Source organism: Odocoileus virginianus, chromosome 30 (assembly GCF_023699985.2).
Source record: "Odocoileus virginianus isolate 20LAN1187 ecotype Illinois chromosome 30, Ovbor_1.2, whole genome shotgun sequence".
Lineage (NCBI taxonomy): Eukaryota > Metazoa > Chordata > Mammalia > Artiodactyla > Cervidae > Odocoileus > Odocoileus virginianus.
Genome location: NC_069703.1, coordinates 372,136 through 393,409, shown reverse-complemented (window position 1 = coordinate 393,409; position 21,274 = coordinate 372,136). Strand labels below are relative to the sequence as shown.

The 21,274-nt window shown below is 41.5% G+C and overlaps 2 protein-coding genes across 7 annotated transcripts in view; both read left to right on the top strand.

Annotated features, from left to right (window-relative positions):
- STAT4 (signal transducer and activator of transcription 4) overlaps positions 1–8,952 on the top strand; it is a 135,600-nt gene extending 126,648 nt beyond the window's left edge. For all 6 annotated transcript variants that reach the window (XM_070458465.1, XM_070458467.1, XM_070458462.1 and 3 more), the window contains 8 exons: positions 235–370; positions 2,735–2,784; positions 3,014–3,108; positions 4,211–4,347; positions 4,680–4,871; positions 6,552–6,618; positions 7,522–7,630; positions 8,677–8,952. In XM_070458465.1, coding sequence (XP_070314566.1) covers positions 235–370; positions 2,735–2,784; positions 3,014–3,108; positions 4,211–4,347; positions 4,680–4,871; positions 6,552–6,618; positions 7,522–7,630; positions 8,677–8,703 — 813 coding nt within the window. In that variant the 3' untranslated portion in view covers positions 8,704–8,952. The remainder of the gene's footprint in view (positions 1–234; positions 371–2,734; positions 2,785–3,013; positions 3,109–4,210; positions 4,348–4,679; positions 4,872–6,551; positions 6,619–7,521; positions 7,631–8,676) is intronic.
- Positions 8,953–18,673: 9,721 nt separating this feature from the next.
- Positions 18,674–21,274, top strand: part of STAT1 (signal transducer and activator of transcription 1) — a 39,528-nt gene continuing 36,927 nt past the window's right edge. Inside the window, exons 1-2 of the mRNA XM_020901509.2 lie at positions 18,674–18,823; positions 19,132–19,283. The gene's annotated coding sequence lies outside the window, so the exon portion shown is untranslated. The remainder of the gene's footprint in view (positions 18,824–19,131; positions 19,284–21,274) is intronic.

Below are 21,274 nucleotides of genomic sequence, written 5' to 3'. Positions count from 1 at the left end.
ATGATTCCTTTAAGGATAAGATAGAACCATATATTACATTAGACTCAAAGAACCAGAAACTCTTTAGGAAAAGACAAAATCAGTCTAATTTAAAAGCACAACAGAGATGAGACAATAGATCTGTATTGTTAACTTAGGTTAACCTAAGGAGTTTAAATCAGGAATCCTATATATTGAACTACAATGTATTCAGTGTGATTAATACATACAATCATCAATACAACTCTGTTTCAGAACTTGATTTTCTTTAATAATCCTCCATCTGCCACTTTGAGTCAACTCCTGGAAGTAATGAGCTGGCAGTTTTCATCATATGTTGGTCGTGGCCTGAACTCAGATCAGCTCAACATGCTGGCTGAGAAGCTAACAGGTAAGAGCTGGCATACATGAAGGACTTGCCCCTGTTTCTGGTACTCAAGAGTTTTAAAGAATGAGGGTGATATTACTGTTAATAATAATAATGCTTACCACAATTTATTGAGTGCCTACTATATGGCTGGATATAGGGCTAAATGCTACATTTTCCTTCTCACAGAAATTCCTTAAGGCAGAATATTGAGGATAACTCATTATTCTATTTTTTTTAATTCTATCCATTCTGTACATGAGGATACCTAAGTTCAGAGGTTAAGTGACTTGCCACAGCTAGTATGTAGCAAAGACAAGATGCAGGCCAGGACTGTCCAGTTCTAAAGTACCTTCCTTTCTACTTCGCACTCCAGTCTCTAGGGTATTCTTATGCCATCTCCACTGAATGTACTGTGAAGCCTTAATGGTGCCTTGATCTTTCATATTAATATTAGAGTGGTTATTAACCAACTGGAAAACAGCTGATCCCAGGGTCAGGAAATTTATTTGAATTTTAAAAAACTACCCAAAGTGAAAGTGAAGTGGTAGTCACTGAGTCATGTCTGACTCTTTGGGATCCCATGGACTGTATCCTCTATTTGTGGAATTTTCCAGGCAAGAATACTGGAGTAGGTTGCCATTTCCTTTCCAGGGGACCTTCCCAACCCAGGGATGGAACTCTGGGTCTCCTGCATTGCAGGCAGATGCTTTACCATCTGAGCCACCAGGGAAGTGCCTGGTCATAGTTAATTATTAATAGCAGGAAAATTTCAGTTTTGACTGCTATTTCTAAAGTTTGCAAAATAGTCATTGGTATTCCATATACTGACTACAGTGTAAGTTTTTTCTAAAAGAATTTTAGAAGATATGTATGTTTTGACAAACCTAGGGTGAACACATTTAGCACCAAAAAAAGAGTTAAAATTGAATTTGTATACATTTCTAGTTAAAGTACAACCAAAGATGTATTAGATGTGAGAGTTGGACTATAAAGAAAGCTGAGCACCAAAAAATGGATGCTTTTGAACTATAGTGTTGGAGAAGACTCTTGAGAGTCCCTTGGACTGCAAGGAGATCCAACCAGTCCATCCTAAAGGAGATCAGTCCTGGGTGTTCATTGGAAGGACTGATGCTGAAGCTGAAACTCCAATACTTTGGCCACCTCATGCGAAGAGTTGACTCACTGGAAAAGACCCTGATGCTGGGAGGGATTGGGGGCAGGAGGAGAAGGGGATGACAGAGGATGAGATGGTTGGATGGCATCACTGACTCGATGGACATGGGTTTGAGTAAACTCTGGGAATTGGTGATAGATAGGGAGGCCTGGCGTGCTGCGGTTCATGGGGTCGCAAAGAATCGTACATGACTGAGCGACTGAACTGAACTGAACTAAGTGAGTCATGTGTGATTTGGTTAAACTCGACTTAAAAGGGATGCCAAGTTGCCCTTGGATCTACTATCTGAGCACTTGATGTTTAAATAAATTGGGAATATTACAAAATTTACGTAATGTAAACATTGTTTTTGATCCTTATTTAATTCATAAAGCACAATAGTAGGCATTCAATAAATATTTGTTAATCAGTGCATAAGGTTTTTAAATATATTGTATAAATAGCAGCCATATTTTTTCAGATCTTCATCAAATTATTCTTAGAATTTCCTGAAATTTTAGACAGAAATTCTTTTTTCATTGCCCTGGATTGGAACATTCAGTGGTGGTTCCTTATTGCTAAATGAATCTCTAGTTCATTCTTTTCATGATAATATTCAAGACTGTTGGCAATCTGGCTTTCACAGATTTATATTATAATGTTTATTTACCAACATTAGGCTGCTCTTATGGCCTCATATATAAGCCTTGTTCATATCCACTATGCCTCAACCTACATTATTCTTGCTACTGGAGTGGTCTCTTCCTTCTTTGACAATTTATATCCTATCCATTCATGGAGGCCTGGTTCTAGACACCCACCCACTTCCTAAGGCTATCTTTAGTTCCTCCATAGGAAAGAATTCTTTCCTGGATAAAAATTTTCATGACATCTTATTTTTACTGTTTCTAGAATTAAATATACTGTAAACCCATAGCAGGTGCATAGGAAATGCTTGGGGGAGGGCAATCCAAATTAAGCACCAAATTGAAGAGTCTAATTGTTTAATAAAAATCTCAAGTGCTCGGGTCTGGTGCACTGGGAAGACCCAGAGGGATCGGGTGGAGAGGGAGGTGGGAGGGGGGACCGGGATGGGGAATACATGTAAATCCATGGCTAATTCATTTCAATGTATGACAAAAACCACTGCAATGATGTAAAGTAATTAGCCTCCAACTAATAAAAATAAATGGAAAAAAAAATCTCAATCTCATTCTTTTCTTTCATTTTAGTCCAGTCTAGCTACAATGATGGTCATCTCACCTGGGCCAAGTTCTGCAAGGTACAAATGGGGAAAGGATAGCATCATTTGATTTTTTTTTAGTGTTCCTTTTTAAGCCTCCATTATCATAATTTGAGATTTTGAGGGTTTCTTTGATAGGGTTATTTTAGGAAGAATCTCTAAAGTGTTATTTAAAATAAATATTTCACTGGAAAAAGCAACTTGAACTATCATACCAACATTACTACTGACACAATTATTGTCCTAACATGTTTGTTTATTTCAATAGGAACACTTGCCTGGTAAATCATTTACCTTTTGGACCTGGCTTGAAGCAATTTTAGACCTAATTAAGAAACACATTCTTCCCCTTTGGATTGATGGGTAAGTTCCCTGGAATAATATGGAGGATTATATTTTCCATTATGAATCCATTCAGTTCTTATTTTTATACTGTCAGTTTTTAAAAAATTGCAGTGTAGCTGATTTACATCATGTTAGTTTCAGGTGTATAGCACAGTGATTCAGTTGTACATATATATTCCTATTTAGATTATTTTCCCTTATATGTTGTTATGTGCTGTACAGTAGGTCTTTGTTGGTTGTCTCTTTCACACACAGTAGTGTATATATGTTACTCCCAACATGGGTCCTAGTTTACCCCTCCCCTCACCCCACTTCCTCCTTTGATAACCTTAAGTTTGTGTTCTATGTCTGTGAGTCTGTTTTGTAAATAAATTCATTTATATTATTTTTTAGATTGCACATATGTGATATCATATAATATTTGTGCTTGTCTGACTTACTTCACTTAGTATGATATTCTCTAGATCTATCCATGTTGCTGCAAATGGCGATATTTCATTTTTTTATTGTTATGATTGCATTGTATGTATATATATCATATATATGTTTTATATGTAAAATATATATATTATACTACATCTTCTTAAGCCAGTTGTCTGTTGATGGACACTTATGTTGCTTTCATATCTTGACTGTTGTACATAGTGCTACTATGAACAGAAATAATAAAATATAGGAGAGGGTGTGGAGAAATGGGAACCCTTGCACAGTGTTGGTGGGATTGTAAATTGGTGCAACCACTATGGAGAACAGTACAGAGATTTCTTTAAAAAATAAAAATAGAGCTGCCTTGTGATCCAACATTCCTACTCCCGGGCTTATATTCAGAAAAGACAAAAACTCTAACTTCAAAAGATGCATGCACTCTACTGTTATAGCTTCTTTGTTTACAGTAGTCACTTTTTCTTTTCTTTCCTTTGTAAGCATATTTAGTGTCATAGAATGGAAAATAGTTGCAGTTTCTCACATTCTTCATCACATATTGATATTTAATCTGTATAAGAATATTTTAGGCATTATTGACTTTTGATTATATCAAAATAAATTCAGGTCTGTTCTTCGTGAATGCAATAAATTATAGTCTTTGATCAGATGAAACTATGCCATGTTCTATTTGTAGGTACATCATGGGCTTTGTTAGCAAAGAAAAGGAACGACTCTTACTAAAGGATAAAATGCCTGGGACCTTTTTGTTAAGATTCAGTGAAAGCCACCTTGGAGGAATAACTTTCACCTGGGTGGACCATTCTGAAAACGGTACATGCTCACTATTATTTCTTCAGGTGAAATTAGCATTGAGTTTGGTTGTTGGTCTTTCCATCTTCAGAAGTGTGTGGCCTGTTGTTCTATTTCTCATGTGTTCAGTGGGTTTGCATATTAGTTGTCATGGTTGTTCCAGAAGAACGTAGCATGACTTTCTCACAGCCTATGTGGGTGTCCTCTATCATGTGGCCATCTGTACTCTACATAGGCAGAGAAGGGCTGGCCTTGTTTTATAACCAGTGACATGAAGAGAATGTAGGCTGGAAAAATGGCCACAAGAATGCCTGCAGGATCCTGAACATTCCCTCTGTTTTCTCTTTTACCAGGAGAAGTGAGATTCCATTCTGTGGAACCTTACAACAAAGGCCGGCTGTCCGCTCTGCCGTTTGCTGACATCCTTCGAGACTACAAGGTTATTATGGCTGAAAACATTCCCGAAAACCCTCTGAAGTACCTCTATCCTGATATTCCCAAAGACAAAGCCTTCGGTAAACACTACAGCTCCCAGCCATGCGAAGGTTAGGTTCTTTCCATTTTGCTTTTTCTTCTTAAGATTTTGGAAAATAATCTCAGATTGGAGTAAAGTAAATGAAGTTCCTCTCTTTATGTTGACTTTGATCATTATAAGATCTAAGGGGCATGTGGAGGTCAAAGCCTTAGAAATGAAGTAGTGTGTAAGCAGTTCCTGAAAAGAACAGCAGGGACTGTCCAGCTAACAGGGCAGTTAGTGATCAGCAGCTAGACTTCACCGTGGCTATGGGCGCTTCTCAGCCACCGACAGTTTCATTTTTCTCCCTTCTAAAGTAGGAGTGGCACCAATTTCACCTCTATGCCTAGGGAGAAAAAAAGAAAGAAGTAATGATTAGAAAGCTGTTAAAAGTCAGGCAAGGCTGTTTTCCTTTCTTACAAAAGAAGCTCAGAGTTGATGAGCTTTGTATTTTTTACTTACTGTAGTCTTACAACTCGGAGACTATTGTTCCTTTGCCAGGGAGGGGACAGGGGTCTTTATGCTTTATCCCCACCTTCCAGCCTATCAATAACAAGTCTTGACATGCCTGCCTATCCTGGTTGTATCTAAAGGGCTGAACATTTTCAGCCCCGGACATTGTCATACCTGGACAAAATAGGCATTTGGTAAATACTTGTTGAATATGTGAAAAGAACATTCGTGAAATTGCGATATAATTGTAATATGTTTACCATTCTGTTTCTTTAAATGAAGTATATATGGGAATGTGTGAACGTGTTAGTCACTCAGTCATGTCTGACTCTTTGTGACCACATGGACTGTAGCCCACCAAGCTCCTCTGTCCGTGGAATTCTCCAGGCAAGAATACTGGAGTGGGTAGCCATTTCCTTCACCAGGGGATCTTCCAGACCCAGGTTACAAACCTGGGTCTCCTGCATTGCAGGCAATTTCTTTACTGTCAGCCACCAGGGAAGCCCAGAAGTATATACAATCTGTTAAAACAGCCGTCCACAGCAACTTAATGTATGAGCATCATCTTGAGGAATATGGTACAGTTGTCACTCACAGCAGTGACTTGCTGCCACCCTCCTTCATCCCCTTCTGAAACAAGCAAAAGACAACAGCCACCACAAAAACCTTGAGGCTTTTAATTGTTTCTATATCTGATCAAATGAAATAATAAATGTCAATGCAACAGATTACACCTGAAAAATTACAGTTGGTCCTTACAACTGGATCAGTGGAGTAAACCAGAGAAATTTGAGGGTGAGGATTGCACACAATATTACTGCTACTACAATGCAGTAATATTGTACTTTTAACACTGAAGTCTGTGCTTCAAAACTTTGTTTCATTATGATATTATAATTGGTGTCAGTTTTAATGAAAAGAACTGCATTGCTATAAATACTCAATCCACAAATAAATCTGTCCTTATAATTAAATAAATACTACATGGAGGACAGGTAATATAGTTGATTCCCAAATTTGCTCACTCATTTCAGACCATTAATATGTAAAGTTAGATCAGTCCTGCCAAGAGATATGTTTTTCTCTTCTTGTACATTTTATGCTCATTTGAAATGTCATTTCATCTATTCAACTAAAAAATGTTTTGAATCACTAAACAATTATATTGTCCCTCTTCCTTTTAGCATTACTCATCCTTTTGTAGATTTAAATTTTTATCAATAATAATATTTTCCCCCAACATGCCTTTCTTTTCCAGTTTCAAGACCAACAGAAAAGGGAGACAAAGGTTATGTGCCTTCTGTTTTTATCCCCATCTCAACAATGTAAGTAATCTTAGCCACATATAAGATAATTATTATTGAACTTATCAAAAAAGCTGGAAACTTAAGGGTAAAACAGCACACATATAACTGAGAATAAAGCGTTTTAATGCTTGATGTCCCATTTTCTTTAACCCATAAGTCTTTAGGATACACCACAGTCCGTCTTGAAAGAATTCTAAAGTTGCCCTTTAATATGCCATTTATCCCATAGTGGGCTGAGTACTCTGATTTCAAATGATAAATTATTTGAAATTCAATAATCTCTGTCACAAATAGAAGAAACCCTAAAAAGAGTTCTTTTGGGGAGGTAGAAATTACCGCCTCAAGTTCTCCTGACTGGACTAATAATAAAATTGATACAAGGTAGATTAATAGGAAAAAGGAAAAAATTTTAATTTGATGTTCATAGAATTCTCATAGAAATGGGACTTAAGAAGTGGCCAAAGCAGGCAGCTTTTATACTTTTTGAACACCAAAAAATCAATAACTTTGGGAGGAATTGACAGGACAAAATACTTAGGCTTTGGGTGCTTAAGTAGTAAAGAATCTAAGCAGAGTTTGGGTCTGGGGTATTAAAGAAGCAACAAGGTTCAGGCTTGTACAGGCTTCTCAGCCCCAAATGAATCCCCAAAAGGATGTTCTTCTACCTCTAGAACTGGGAGGGCACCTCTCACAGAAGAGACTTAGTTCCTGCTTTCAGGGAGGCAGAGATAGGATCTGAGTGTCCCTCCTACTTTGGATCTTTTTAGAGTAACTTAAGTCATTTAATTAAAAATAACCAACATGCCACTGAGGCACATTTTGGGGTGGCTTCCCCTGGGCCCTAACAGTTGCTAACACAGTAAGTCACCCCAAGCTGTGATGTTTAATGCTCTTCAATATTTACTCTGTTACCTCTTCAAGCCGAAGTGATTCTACAGAGCCACATTCTCCATCAGACCTCCTTCCCATGTCGCCAAGTGTATATGCAGTGCTGAGAGAAAACCTGAGTCCCACAACAATCGAAACTGCAGTATGTTCCCTTTCTTTCCACTGCTGTCAAAGGCATTTCTCAGGAAGTGAAGGTGGTGTGTGAATTAAAGGGGGTGAAGATCTGCCTGGGAAGTGAGAAAACACATTCGTTGGAACAAATCCATGAGCATAATGCAATGGATGTCTACATGGTCCTGTGTGTTGCTCTTACGGTGGGCTTTGAAAGCAGACACCTATGCTGACCTGACCTGCTTTAAGGTCTCCCATCAAAAGCTGCCCAAAGGCAAAATATCCCTGTATACCTCCCTACCTAAGTACACTTCATCCCTACTCTCACCATCTGCCCCACCAGACCCCACCAATGTCCCCTCTTTAGCAGATAACACACATCAGTCATTAGATATGTAAGTCTAAGTATAATATTTATGTTAGCAGTTCATGCACCAAAAATGCCAATTTTGCTTGATTGTTACTTGCTTCATTTGTCCTGTCCTGGGAGCGTCTTCAAGTAGTATATGAACAACAATCAATATCAGCATAATAATGCTTTTTTGAGAACTAAATCATAGTATTAAATGCAACTATGTGCTCTAGGATGCAGTCTATTATTGTTCCCCAATATTGTCAACCAGTTCAAAACTTCAGTTACATGAGGATGCATGTACATCAGAATAATAGTGTCTTGGGGAGGCCATGAGCCCCAAGAAATTCACATCTGGCTATAAATCAAGTGGTGTTTAGTTTTTCTCTTGAAGATTTCCAGGGATGAAAAACTTACTCTCCAATGTTAGCTGTACTTAAATCATTTTGTTATAAGAGAACTTTTGTTACATTTTACACCCACTTCTTCATTATGTTTTTGTGGGATGAACAGGGCTTCTTAAAATAGTTTTTATTTATTTAAAAGGTGACTTTTATTTTAAATTGACCAACCTCAGTTACTTTTGCAAGTACTGTAGTTAATTGGTAGAAAGATTATGAAGTAAAGTATGTATTTAGTAGACAAGAGGATGTTTACCTAAGAAATGGTGACTTATTTGCAAAACAATAGTTTGCTCAAAGGTTATTTTCATTTTTCAATTTTAGATGAAGTCTCCCTATTCTGCTGAATGAAAAGATAAACTCTTGACACTCAAAAGAAGGAAGCAAATGAAAAAGTTTTAAAGACTGATCTTTGCCAACAATCACATCTGGTTTCTTCAGCTTTGTATATACCAGGAAATGATTAAATATGAAGCTTTCTTCTCATTCTTATGACACCCCCAAATGGGAATGTCATTGAAATGCTAGAGATCCAAGCTTCTAATAAACTTGTGAGATAAAACACTTTAAGAAACCAGTGTTAATATAATAGTAATGAAAGATTCATTTGTATGTGCTTCATTTCTGGGTTTGTTTCTGTTGTGTTACTTATGATTTTGACTCTAGAAGCTTTGAGTGTAAAGATTGCACAATAGGTGAAAAATAACAAAGTCACATACACATTACTCAAAAACCAGCAGGAAGGCTTAATGGAAACTGAATAAGCGAATGTCTTGAGTTCTAGCAAATGAGTCATCACACTGGATACAAGACGGAAGCAATGACAGGGCATTAACAGCAGCAATTCCCAGGTGAATTAGGACGCCTCTTGGTTGCCATGTCAGCACTGTTCCAGCTTCAGGATTCACAGCTGCTGGCATCACTGCAAGGGACACCTCTTCTGTTAGGGGGAGGGATCCAGAGTCATTCCTGGTGGCAAATCTCAGACAAATTACACCGAAAGCAGATGCATGGGTAAAACTCCCATGAAATGAAAACCAAGAGGAAAATAAAAACACTGGCCTTGGTTGAGTGATTTGATCGCTGGGTTGTATGTTCTTCACCTCTAGAAGAGGTTGGACTAAGGTAGGCTATGGTCCTTTCCAGCTCTAATAGTCTCTGGTCTCATGAATCCAACTTGAACCTGGAGGAAGGAATTTAGGATGAGATGCTCCATCCCTGGTGATGCAGGAGGGGAGTGGCTGACTGAATTGTATGTATGTGGGCTACAGGTCTACTTTGATCTTTCCCCTTGCCAGGACTGGATGCTTAGTGGTGCCACCACCCAGCTGCTGACCCTAGTAATAGTGTGGCCCTCCCAGTGCCTGAGCCCTGGGGAGCTCTCCATGTCTCCAGGCTCCAGAGAAGCTGCTGAGTCAGGTGAGGAAGTCATGATACTGAGGTATCGGCCGTGACCGGCCACATAAAGTCCTGAGGCTGGTGTCCAAAGTGAGCCCTGACTGCAGTCAGAGATGACAGTTCCTTGTGGGGGACTTCTCTCTAAGTTCTTTCACCCATTTCCCACCTTCTAGGTGGTCAAACAAGAGGAAGCTAATGTTTGATGGAGAAGACTTCAAAGAAAAAAAGCTTTTAATATAACCTGCCTTCTCCCTTGGACTTCTCCAATGTCTCAGTAGGTAAAGAATCCACCTGGAATGCAGGAGATGTGGGTTTGATCTCTGGGTAAGGAAGATCCCCTGGAGATGGAAATGATGACCCACTCCAGAATTCTTGCCTGAAAAATCCACAGAAGAGGAACTGGGCAGGCTCCAGTCCAAAGAGTCGCAAAGAGTTGGATACAACTGAGCTCCATCCTATCTCTGATCCTTTCTACCCACCCACATGATCCTAGATTACTCTGTAGGAGAAACTTTGCACCTGTCCCAAGGCCGCCACTCTTACTCTTTTGCAAGCTCTTGACAGTATTCTTTGGGTGAAGGTGTCAGTTTGATGTAGGATCACAGGCTAATTCAAGGTGCATTTTCCAGTCTCTACTTCTCTCCACAAGCCCAGTTTTCTGAAATTCAAATATATTAATTGGCAGCAGAAGTGGAGGAAATAATTTTAAACTTGGTTTAAAATTAGTATATATTTTGATATTTAGAACTATAAATGAAAGCAAAAGTGTTAGTCACTCAGTCATATCTGACTTTTTGTGACCCCATGAACTTCAGCCTGCCAGGATCCTCTGTCCGTGGGATTTTCCAGGCAAGAATACTCAGATCTCCTGCACTGTAGGGAGATTCTTTACTGTCTAAGCCACCAGGAATGCCCTTAGAACTATAAAATGACCATTATAGCTTTATCTTTAAGGAGGTAATTCCTTACCAGGAAATACTCATAAACAGTTGGATTTAGATATCACAAAATGCTGCAGGAGTTTTTTATTCCCTAGAAAATATTAAAAATATGATGACTCTTACTTATTTCAGAAGAAATTTTGAAAAGCTTGTAAATATAGAGCCTGGCAGAAGAATGTCAAGATTTCATATGTGGTCACAGACACCTTAGTCAATGTACAAGGACATGTATAGTTTGTTTCCCATAACAGAGGCAGAGGTCTAAGTAAGAATGAGTCCAATAAGTGGCTGTTTTTTATTTAGATTCAGAAAATCAAAATCAAGTTCTTGACCCCAGGGTAAAGAGTTATTTCCAAGGGTGTGAGTCTCACATTCAAAAAACCATCTTTGTGGGAGTAATAGGGTTCTGTTAGGGAATTCCTAGGGATACCTATTTAGATCAGGATAAGGTATGCTGCATGAGATGGAAATGCAATGGGAAGGGAATCTAGACCACATTTACACAATATTTTTTTTCTGCCGCCTAGTAGCAAATAGCAGGATTTAATGAAGCAAAATGTAAATTTATTTTCAAAATATTAATCACATTTTCACTTCTCCCCTCAATCATCCAAGACCAATCACAGATGTCCATTTTCCTAATTCCTTTGCAAACTCCTTATAATGTAAACACACTTTGACCAGTTGTACTGAATAGCAATGTCTTTATCTGGAATAAATGGTGAAAGAAGGCAGCTGCCAGTAGATTTCCTCAAGTCGTAAGGTAGTCAGGAAGGCTCCCCAAGGAACCATCAAGAAGGAGCCACATCTGGCAAAGCTGAGGGGGTTTTCTGTCCCTCAGATGGTGCAGGAGGCCCACGCACTCCCTACAGTAGCAGGATCAGAATTAGGAGTTCCAGCAGCAGACAGTCATTGTCCAGACTGAGCAAACTGCCCTCCCTGTGCACAGACTCCAATTTCCGTCAGATTCTTTTTACTTTTTTCAAATGAACTGTAAACACTGATTGATTTGACTGACTGCAGTTCTAAAAGTTTGGCATATTGAAGCACAATTTACACACAATAAAATTCACCTTTTTCCAACAAACCCATACAGTTGCATGTGTATGGATCTGTAAGACCTAGAACATTTTTCCACCAGAGTCCTCACAAAGAGGACTTCAAAAGCATCAGGAAATTGCATTCATCCAGACCCACTGCTAGCTTTTACAACAATATCCTTAGAGTAAATACAACAATGAATTCCGGGTGGCCTCCTACGTAGACAGAGGGCTTTACTTAAAATATATCAGATCATTTGCCTTCCTGCTTAAGATCTTCAAAGGGCTCATGGCACTGTGCATTGACAGTTTGTAACTTGGGTGTAAAGATAGAATTCTGGAGTTTGAATGGCAAAGTGAGAAGTATATTTTCAGAAACTTCTAACTGAAACTTAGCGTTTCCTTCAATTGGGAGTAAAGGCAACAAGCCATAAACCACATTTTTGTCACACTACTGTTGTTACACTTATCTCAAAATATTGCTTATGCGAAGCATAATTTTGAAATTGCATCCATCCAGACCTACTGCTAAATCTTACTCGATGCCATTAATAAAGAAGCATTTATATTACTTATCACAAAGCTGGTATTAATATTTTGATCTCTGTTTCATTGTAGTTGGTTTCCTGTTTAATCTTATGTGTTTTGTTTTATTCAACAAAAACCATTAATCTTTGAAAGAGTTCAAAGGTTTCATCAGACTGCCAAAAGGGACCCACAGCACAAAAAATTAGTTAAGAATCCCAGCTCTGGATGAAGACTCTAATTCTCAACGGATCTTTCCAAAGTCATATATCCTCTAGTCTGTTCTTAGTCTTCAACTCATTTCTCAACATTTCTCCCCAAGAATAGCTTCTAATCCTCCAAAATATACACAAGACTGAACTACTTTTAGTTTCTTTAGCCAGCAACAAAAAGATAGGCTAGCCAGCAAAGAAGTTGGGAGGGAGGGCATTGGCTCAAAGGGTTTTCCAAATGGAGAACTGCTTGTGAGATGGCTCATACTTACTTACTGCCTCCCCCTGCTGTATCCTCTCAGATCTCAAACCCCAACCCACTTACCCTCTCATCTCAATAACATTCACACGTCTTTCAGGGTTTGAAAAGCCTTCTTGCCCAACACACACACACACACACACAGAGGTGCACATGTGCAGGGCTCAGCTCCTCCTGCATATCCTCCATCTCACCCAGCACTGCTCTTTCCACCTTGGTTGTAAATGCTTGTCTATCATCTGTCTTCATTAGACTCCAAGCAAGCTCTGTATGTACAAGGACCAAGAACCCCTGGTTCACAGTCATTTCCCTAAAATCTAGCACAGTGTACCTCTTGGTATTAATAAATATTTGTTAATGATTCAGTGTTTGAACTGAAGGAAATATAGAACAATACTTAGTTCTTTTCTTTCCTTTGCTCCTTGATCTGCCTGAAAGATTAAGCTAGAACTCCCTCTATAATCCTCCAAACCCTACAATTGTGGAACAGTCCCAAATATTATACTTCAAACTGGTTAACCAAAACATACTTGCCACGGCTCAAACAGAGGACGTTTGTTCTACTTCACCACATTCATGACTTTCAAACACAATAGAAATGCTCTGGAATCAGACTGTCCACTAGCTCAGCGTAACTTCCCTTTAATTTAGGGAACATCCCAAGCATCTGCTTGCTTGCAGATGAATCTGATGTTCCTGAAATTTACCCTTAATTTCCCTTCATTAAACTCATTGCCTTTACTACTCCCACCCGCAGTAAAAATCCCACACAAACACTCTCTGACTTTAGGCTTGGCCGTCATCCACTTAAGATGTCTCACACGCTGCTGCAGATGGAAAGAACCCCAGAGGCCATCCACACAGGGTGGAGATGGAAAAGTTTGAGGGGTGTGGAGAAGTGGTGCTCTCAAGCACATTTTTCAGACTACACCTGTTCTTAATCCTCCTCACCCTCAATTCTGGCTCAATAGGCTTGGAGCCTGCGCTGAGGTCTGAATGGTTGATTTTAGTTGTGAGTCCTTATCCCAGCGCTGTTTATTCAAAAAGGCATTACCTTTTGCAATAAGGGTTTCCTATCCTAGCCCCAAAGACACGAAGTGACTTGCCTGACTATCTTTTCAATTCTCCCAAGGATGGTACATAGTGCCATTCTTGAGAAACAGGAGAGAAGGTAATTCATACACAGATGCCTCAGGCATTAGACTTAATTCTTTCGTGGAACCCGAGATGAGCACAAAGTCCCTCTGGTTGTGAGGAGAGAGGAAAACAGTAAAGTATATAATGAAGGCCAGATTTAACAAGGGCTATGAAGAATGTAAATGTGATACAGAGTAACTGAAAGAAACGTCAGAGAAGGTCTCTCTGAGGCAATGGCATCTGAGCTGAGACCTAAAGAATGAGAAGAGGCAAGTTCATTCCACAGCTGGGAACACAAGAAGAGGATACACATTCTGAGGATCCAGGCAGGTAAAAGCTGGGGGTACCTGAGGAACAGAAAGAGGCTACAGAGCATGGAGCATAGAGGAGGATGGAGAAAGAGGGACAAGATGTGTAGGAGAAAGAGGCAAGATCAGAGGCTGTAGATCAGAGGCTGTAGGGCTACAGGGAGGGAGGAAGGCACTGGATTTTATTGCAAATGCTTTAGGAAGGAGTGGTGTTATAATGCTTCACTATATCTAAGTTTTCATTTAAGTAAATATGTAAGGAGGTCTCTACAGAAAAAATCTCCCCTCCCTGCAATTCCTCTATTAGAAACCTCATGGGGGTACAACTGTGTGCATCTGTAACAGGGCAGAACACTCAAGAGGCTCCACGCCTGGTTTGGTGCTCTGCCTGCCTTCTTGAAATTCTCCGTATGTCTGAATAAGGGGCTCCTTGTTTGCATTTTGCACTGTGCCTGCAAATTATATACCGGCTCCTGTCCGCTACTAAGAGGGGGAAACAGATGTCCATTTGTATTCTGGGAATTATGTGAAGTGCTCTTGCAGCTCTGGGGACTGGTGCTCACTCTCAGGAGGTCTGGAGACTGTGGTCCGAGGTCCTAGGTTGGTCCCCTAAGTAGATAACAGCGCTTTGAGAATGGTTGAGCAGAGTCCAAGAAAATCCAGTTCATGCCTCCTGGGACCATTCAATAAGTCACACAGATAGCAGACTGGACCAAAACTTTCGAAATCATGGTCCAGTGACTAGATTGCTCCTTCACTACACTTCTTCCCTACTCCAGCTGGTATAATCACCAGAAAGGGGAAGGTAGGGACGGGGAGAAGACGCCAGAGGAAAAAGGCAAGTCCTCTGCAGATCTAGAAGAGGGCAGTTGAAGAAACAGCCAGCCTCCCCGCAGCCCCACCCCATCTCTGGTTAAAGGGCAACTAGCCCAGCTGGGTGGCGGTCAGAGCTTGAAAGACAGGTAAAATCTGAGTTAGCATGTATGCAGACTGTGTAGATAAAGAAGTGAGGGAGAAAAAAAAACCTGACATCTCCAGACCACCGGAAGAAAGGAAAGATGGAAGAGGATGGGGTGAGTTTTCCAGCACCTTAAGCACTGTACGGACGTCGCCGTCCGGGAGGCTGCAGGGGGCAGGGGGCGGTACCCGCGGCGCAGCGGGCGGCCCCCTGGAAAGCCCCGGGGCCGCGCCTGCGTACTGCGCCCGCCGTCTCTACTTTCGCTTTTCGGTTTCCTCTCAGTCCAGCTGCTTCTCGCTCCCAGGCTGTTTCCCCGAAAGCACGTGGGACGGCTCTTCTGAGCAGTCGCCTCCCTCCCGCCGAGCGCTAGGCCGGCTGTCACTGGAAACTTCTCAGAGTTTGACGGTCTGCTCCTCCTCGACTGTCCCTCATCCTGGGCGGGGCCTGGGCTGCTCGCCTGAAAGCACACACCTTCACAAGGCGTTCGAGAGGGTGTTTGGACTACGAATGTACTAGTCCCCGTAATGGACCTTTTTGAAAGAAAACTATTAAAAAAAGTAACCCACCCTGAAACATGTTAGGGACATTCTGTTGCGGGTCTGGACTAGCAGGCAAAGTTCGTGTTGGTCATAAATGCGATGAGAGTTGCCAAGACTTTTAAGCAGGGAATGACTATAAACGAGGTGTTTTAGAGAATTTAATTCTGTTAATGCAGGAGACATGGGTTTGATCTCTGGATGGACAAGATCTCCTAGAGAAGGACATGGTCACGCACTACAGTGCTCTTGCTTGGGAAATCCCATGAACAGAGGAGCCTGGCAGGGTACAGTCCATGGGGTAGCAAAGAGTCAGACATGACTGAGCTAGTAAACAACAGCAACAGTTTGGTGAGTACAGCGGAGGGGGAAGGGGCAGGAAAAAATTAGTGTAACTGGCATCTACTGTAGCACTTCAGTTCTAGACTGAGGAAGGCCTACAGCGGGGCACTGTTGATGATGGGAAAATTAAGGCAGTTAAAGACACAGGGAAAGAACCATCCATAGAACTTGATGACAGCCAGAATGCAGAGAGCCAAAGACAAATATCCTACTTGCAGATATTAACATGTCAAGACCGAAGCTAGTCTCTGTGTAAATTTTATAGTACCAGAAGAAAAAAACATATGTTTAACATATTATCTACCCTTCTGAGAGTCACCTTTTCTCAAACATTGTGTGGGCCCTTAGAACAGGGTGTAAGAAGGAGGGGAAGGACTTTTTTTTTGGGGGGGGGATGGAGTCCTAGCATATTTTTACACAGAGGGCTGCTACTTTGGTACCAAGAGTCATTGTTATCACCAGTTCAATACTGGCTTTGTGAGGGTGAATATGTGACAAGAAGAAGTATATAGATATGAGAATGGAGAAAACTACAATAGACACACATATAATCATGAAAAGTGAAAGTGAAACTCGTTCAGTCATGTCTGACTCTTTGCAACCGGGGTCAGAATGCTGGAGTAGGTAGCCTTTCCCTTCTGCAGGGATCTTCCCAACTCAGGGATCGAACCCTGGTGTCCCACATTGCAGGTGGATTCTTTACCAGCTGAGCCATCAGGGAAGCCCAAGAGTACTGGAGTGGACAGTGTATCTCTACTCCAGGGGATCTTCCCGACTCAGGAATCGAACCGGGGTCTCCTGCCTTGCAGGTGGATTCTTCCAGCTAAGCTACCAGGGAAGCCCACATATAAGCTTCCTGGGAATGGAAGCTTATCTCTGGGAAATTATTTACAGCCTTTTCCCACCCAAAATTGCCTTATTATTCTAGGCTTGATTCAAGTTCCATCTATTAAATACTTGGAGGAACCAATTGATTTTATGTGCACACCTTCCAAGAAGACCTAGTCTGGCCTCAGTGATGCCTATCTGGGGATGTGACAGTTAAGCTTAGATTTTAGTGGAGACATAAAAGATGAGTTGGGGCTTCCCTGGTGGCTCAGTGGTAAAGAATCTGCCTGCCGATGCCGGAGTCACATGTTTGATTTCTGGGTTGAGAAGACCCCCTGGAGAAGGAATTGGCAACCCACTCCAGTATTCCTGCCTGGGAAATCCATGGTCAGAAGAGCCTAGCAGGTGACAGTATATGGGGTCGCAAGGGTTAGACACAACTTAGCAATGTGGCCAACAACAAAAAGATAGGCTAGCCAGCAAAGAAGTTGGGAGGGAGGGCATTGGCTCAAAGGGTTTTCCAAATGGAGAACTGCTTGTGAGAAGACCCTGAGTTTGTAGAAAGAGCTTGTCTTATTTGAAAGAGAAAAAAAAAAAAACCCAAAAAACCCTGCTGAAGTAAGGAAAGAGTGGCACAAGATGAAGTTAAAGAAAGTGATAGGGAAACCAAGGTTTTATAGGTTACATTAAGACATCTGGATTTTATTCAGGAAAGCCATCAGAGGATTTTCAGGTTTGCAAACACATGATCTGCTTTGCAGTTACAAACAAACCAATCAAACTACTATAGGGTAAATGGATTAAATGGGAGTTAAGAACTGAAGTGAGGCAGCCATTTGGGGTATCTACTGAAAAGATCCAAATGAGAGAAAAGGGGGATGGCACAGAAGATGACCAGAAGCAGTGAGACCTGAAGAGTATTTGGAGGAAAAGTCAACAAGGCTTGAGGATTGGTGTGGGCGTGGGTGGTGAGAAGACAATATCAAAGGCGGCTCCTAATTTTCTGGCACGGGTTATTTCTAGAAAAAGGGCAGGTTTAAGAAGAAAAATGATGAGATGGTTCTGAATATAATTAGTTTTTAGAGCTCACCAGACATCCAAGTGGAAAGTCAAATGTGGGCTGTACAGTGGGTGTAGCGCTGAAGGAGTCGTGTGGACACAGTACGGTTGTAGAAGTTCTACGTTATCTAGAAAGACACAGATGCTGTGGACGAGGTCAACACAGAGCAACCTGAGAAGTGTAGGTAAAGTAGACCAGATCTGTATCATGACCACACTTAAAACTGAGCAGTTTGGTGGCAGAGATGGAGAAAGAAATACCAGAGAGGTAGGAAGACTCAAGGAAGGTATGTTGTCATCATGGCCCACGAATAAGTGTTAAAGAATGGAGGTGTTAGCTGCGCAGGTTTCTGAGTGGTCACATAAGGTGAGGACAGAAAAGCGTCTTCTGGGTTTAGCAACACGGAGGTAGGTAAGCTGCTAAGCTGAGATTCGAGAACGACAATGTCCCCCACCTGTGTCCTCTGCCTCAGATTTTCAGATTTGGGGCTAATGTAAGGCTCTCCCAGTTTGGGCCTCAGCAAACACATAACTTCCTTTTAGCTGTTCTCTAAAGTATGTGTAAACATAACCCTTAACTTGCAACACAGTTGAGCTTCAAGGCCTCCAAATACGAGCCCTACCCGAGCCCTACCCGAAGGCTAAGACTCAGCGGGCGGGCAGAGCAGCGGCCCGGGGGAGGCGATGCGCGCGGGGAACAGCCGTGTCCGATTGGCCGAGCGCGGCAGCAGCCCGATGATTGGCGGGAGCAGAAGGCGGGGCGTCAGGATCTGCCTTTTCTTTCCGCTGGTACTTTCGCTTTGCTGCGCTGAATTTGCGGAGAGAAGAACGCGAGTCAGACCCCAAATAGAGCGGAGGCGACCCGGTGCGCCTGGGAGAGGAGGCACGGCTGTGCTCTCGCCTATCCCTGCGGGATCCGGCGCGCAGAGTGAGTGAGCATGAGGTTCCGGGTTCCGGGTGCCGGGTGGGACGCGCCTGGACCGGCTTCTTCGGGGCCCAGCAGACGGATGCCCAACGAGCTCAAGCTTTTAAGTGCTGACGGGTGGATCCGTCATCCGGAAAAGAACTTATATCCCAGGTGTTGTTTCCGGTGATGGCACGGTTGCCCCAGTCAATTGTGCCCTGGTAGTAAAAAAATGTGAAATAGAATCCCGCCCCTCCCCCACAACAGTGCATCTTCCCCTTTACCCTCTTTCCCTTCCCTTCCAGCAGAGTCGTATTTTCTTCTCTCCGCAGAAAGTTTGCATTTGCCGTGTGCCACCCCTAGAGAGCTGTCTAAGCTAGACGCACCCTGTGCATGCAGACCCAACAGTCTTGGCATCTGACGTGCTGTGTGTAGCTGCTGCTTGTGTTGAATCCCTAGCCCTTCGCTGGGCACAAGGTGACAGGTTAGTAAATGTTAACGGAAATGAATGAGTATGTGACTTTGGAACTTAAGTATATATCTGTTTAAGTATAAAAGAGCTTAATATGCTCATGAAGTGTAAAAGTGATGATTAGTTCCTGCAGATCCCGAAATAATATAATTAGCCTTTAAAAAATTCTGACTAGTACCAAAAGTTTGGGGGAAGAAAAATAGGTATGATTGATTGTGCTTTAAATATTGTTTGTATAAGTTGGATAGATTGTTTTTATGGGACGGAAATAAGACTTGAGCCCCCAGCACAATCCAGTTTGCAGTTTGACGCAGGACTCAAAACTTGTTGGACCATAATATGGTTTGCCCTTTACTTTCTAATTCAGTCTACTAGATTTCAGTTCAACAGACTTCTATTGAGTATATATTGTGTGCAGGACACTGTCCAAAGTGCAGAGGATGTTTAAAAAGGAAAAAAAAAGGCAGTCTTAGCAAATCTGAAGCTTACATCATTTAGGGGAGACATCATAGAGCTTTGTTTAAGGAAGACAGGGTGTCAGTGTGCATGCTCAGTCACTAAACTGTGTTTGACTCTGCGACCCCATAGACGGTAGCCCGTCAAGCTCCTCTGTCCATGGGGTTTTCTAGGCAAGAATACTGGAGTGGGTTGCCATTTCCTACTTCAGGGGATCTTCCCGACCCAGGGATCAAACCTGTGTGTTGCATCTTCTGCATTGGCAGGCAGATTCTTTACCACTGAGCCACCAAGGAAAACAGAGGCTGATGCCCAAATAGAGATGCAAAATGCTGTGAGGCACAAGTCAATGAAAGCTTAATTGTCTCTGGGTTTATCTTAGCTTAAAGAAGAAATGGCAATTGTACCTGTCTTTGAATGCTAGTAAAATTTAAAGAGGCAAAAATTTACGGAGAAGCTGTTTTCAAGGGTGGGCGAACTAGCAATTTTGTGCAAGAGGATGATGTGGTCAAAACCCTTGTGCCGCAGAAGGCTGGATTGGGAAATAGTGTTGGAGGCATGGAGGCAGGAGGTCTTGAGACTGGAAAGGAAGAAGTCAGGTGATTGAGGGATGGTCTTGCTCTTCCGTGTTGGTACCAAGTTTGGCGAGAAGATGGAGTGGATTCTGAATTTGTTAGCATGAATTTATTGATCGCCTGCTTTGTGCCAGGTGCTGTGTCTGTATTAGCTCATGCAGTCTTAACAATCACCCTGTTGACAGAGAAGTGAGTCACCTGTGGTCACCCGCCTAAGAAGAGTGTTGCAGCCCCCACTGGCCAGCGTATTTGCTTTAGTCACATCCTTTTTAGATACTTAGCAGGGAGGAAGAGCACTGCAAATTTGCAGTCTTTTACTCAGGTAGGATAAATTTGAAGTGAAAAATCAAATTGCTACAGCAAGTATACCAGAGGTTCGCTTGGGTTCACTTGTACTGATGTTTTGTGATGGTTACTTTTGTGGCCCCACCGTATGCTTACCTTCTTTTGGAGGGAAATTTGTGAAGCAGACATGACTTCATGGCTGCACACATGTGCTTGCCAGCAAGTGTGCATATGTTCTTCCATGCCCTGCTTGAAAATCCAGAGCCCTTTCTCAGGCCTAGTAGAACAAGATTCACTTACATTTGCTCAGAGTATTGTCAGCTGTGCACTGATATATTGGGTTGCAAAAATCTGAACGAAACTTTTGGCCAATCTGATAAGTCCTAATTTACACTATGATGAAGGGAGGCTTTTCATTTTCCTGATGGATGTTCAGACTTCCTTAAATCAGATTTTCGTTTTAATTTTTAATCTTCAGGGTTACTATATAAAAGTTGATTTACAGTTATCTAAAGAGATAGTATTACTTTATCTTTTCAAATTGCATTTAACAATGTAGTTTCAGTCTTTAAAAATTATTACTGAGATGTAAGAATTTTGTGCTACTTTGTTGTGTGCAGTAGACCAAGAACAAAATATCTCTTTTAAAAGATATATAACAGAAGTAATTCATTTTAATCATGTGAA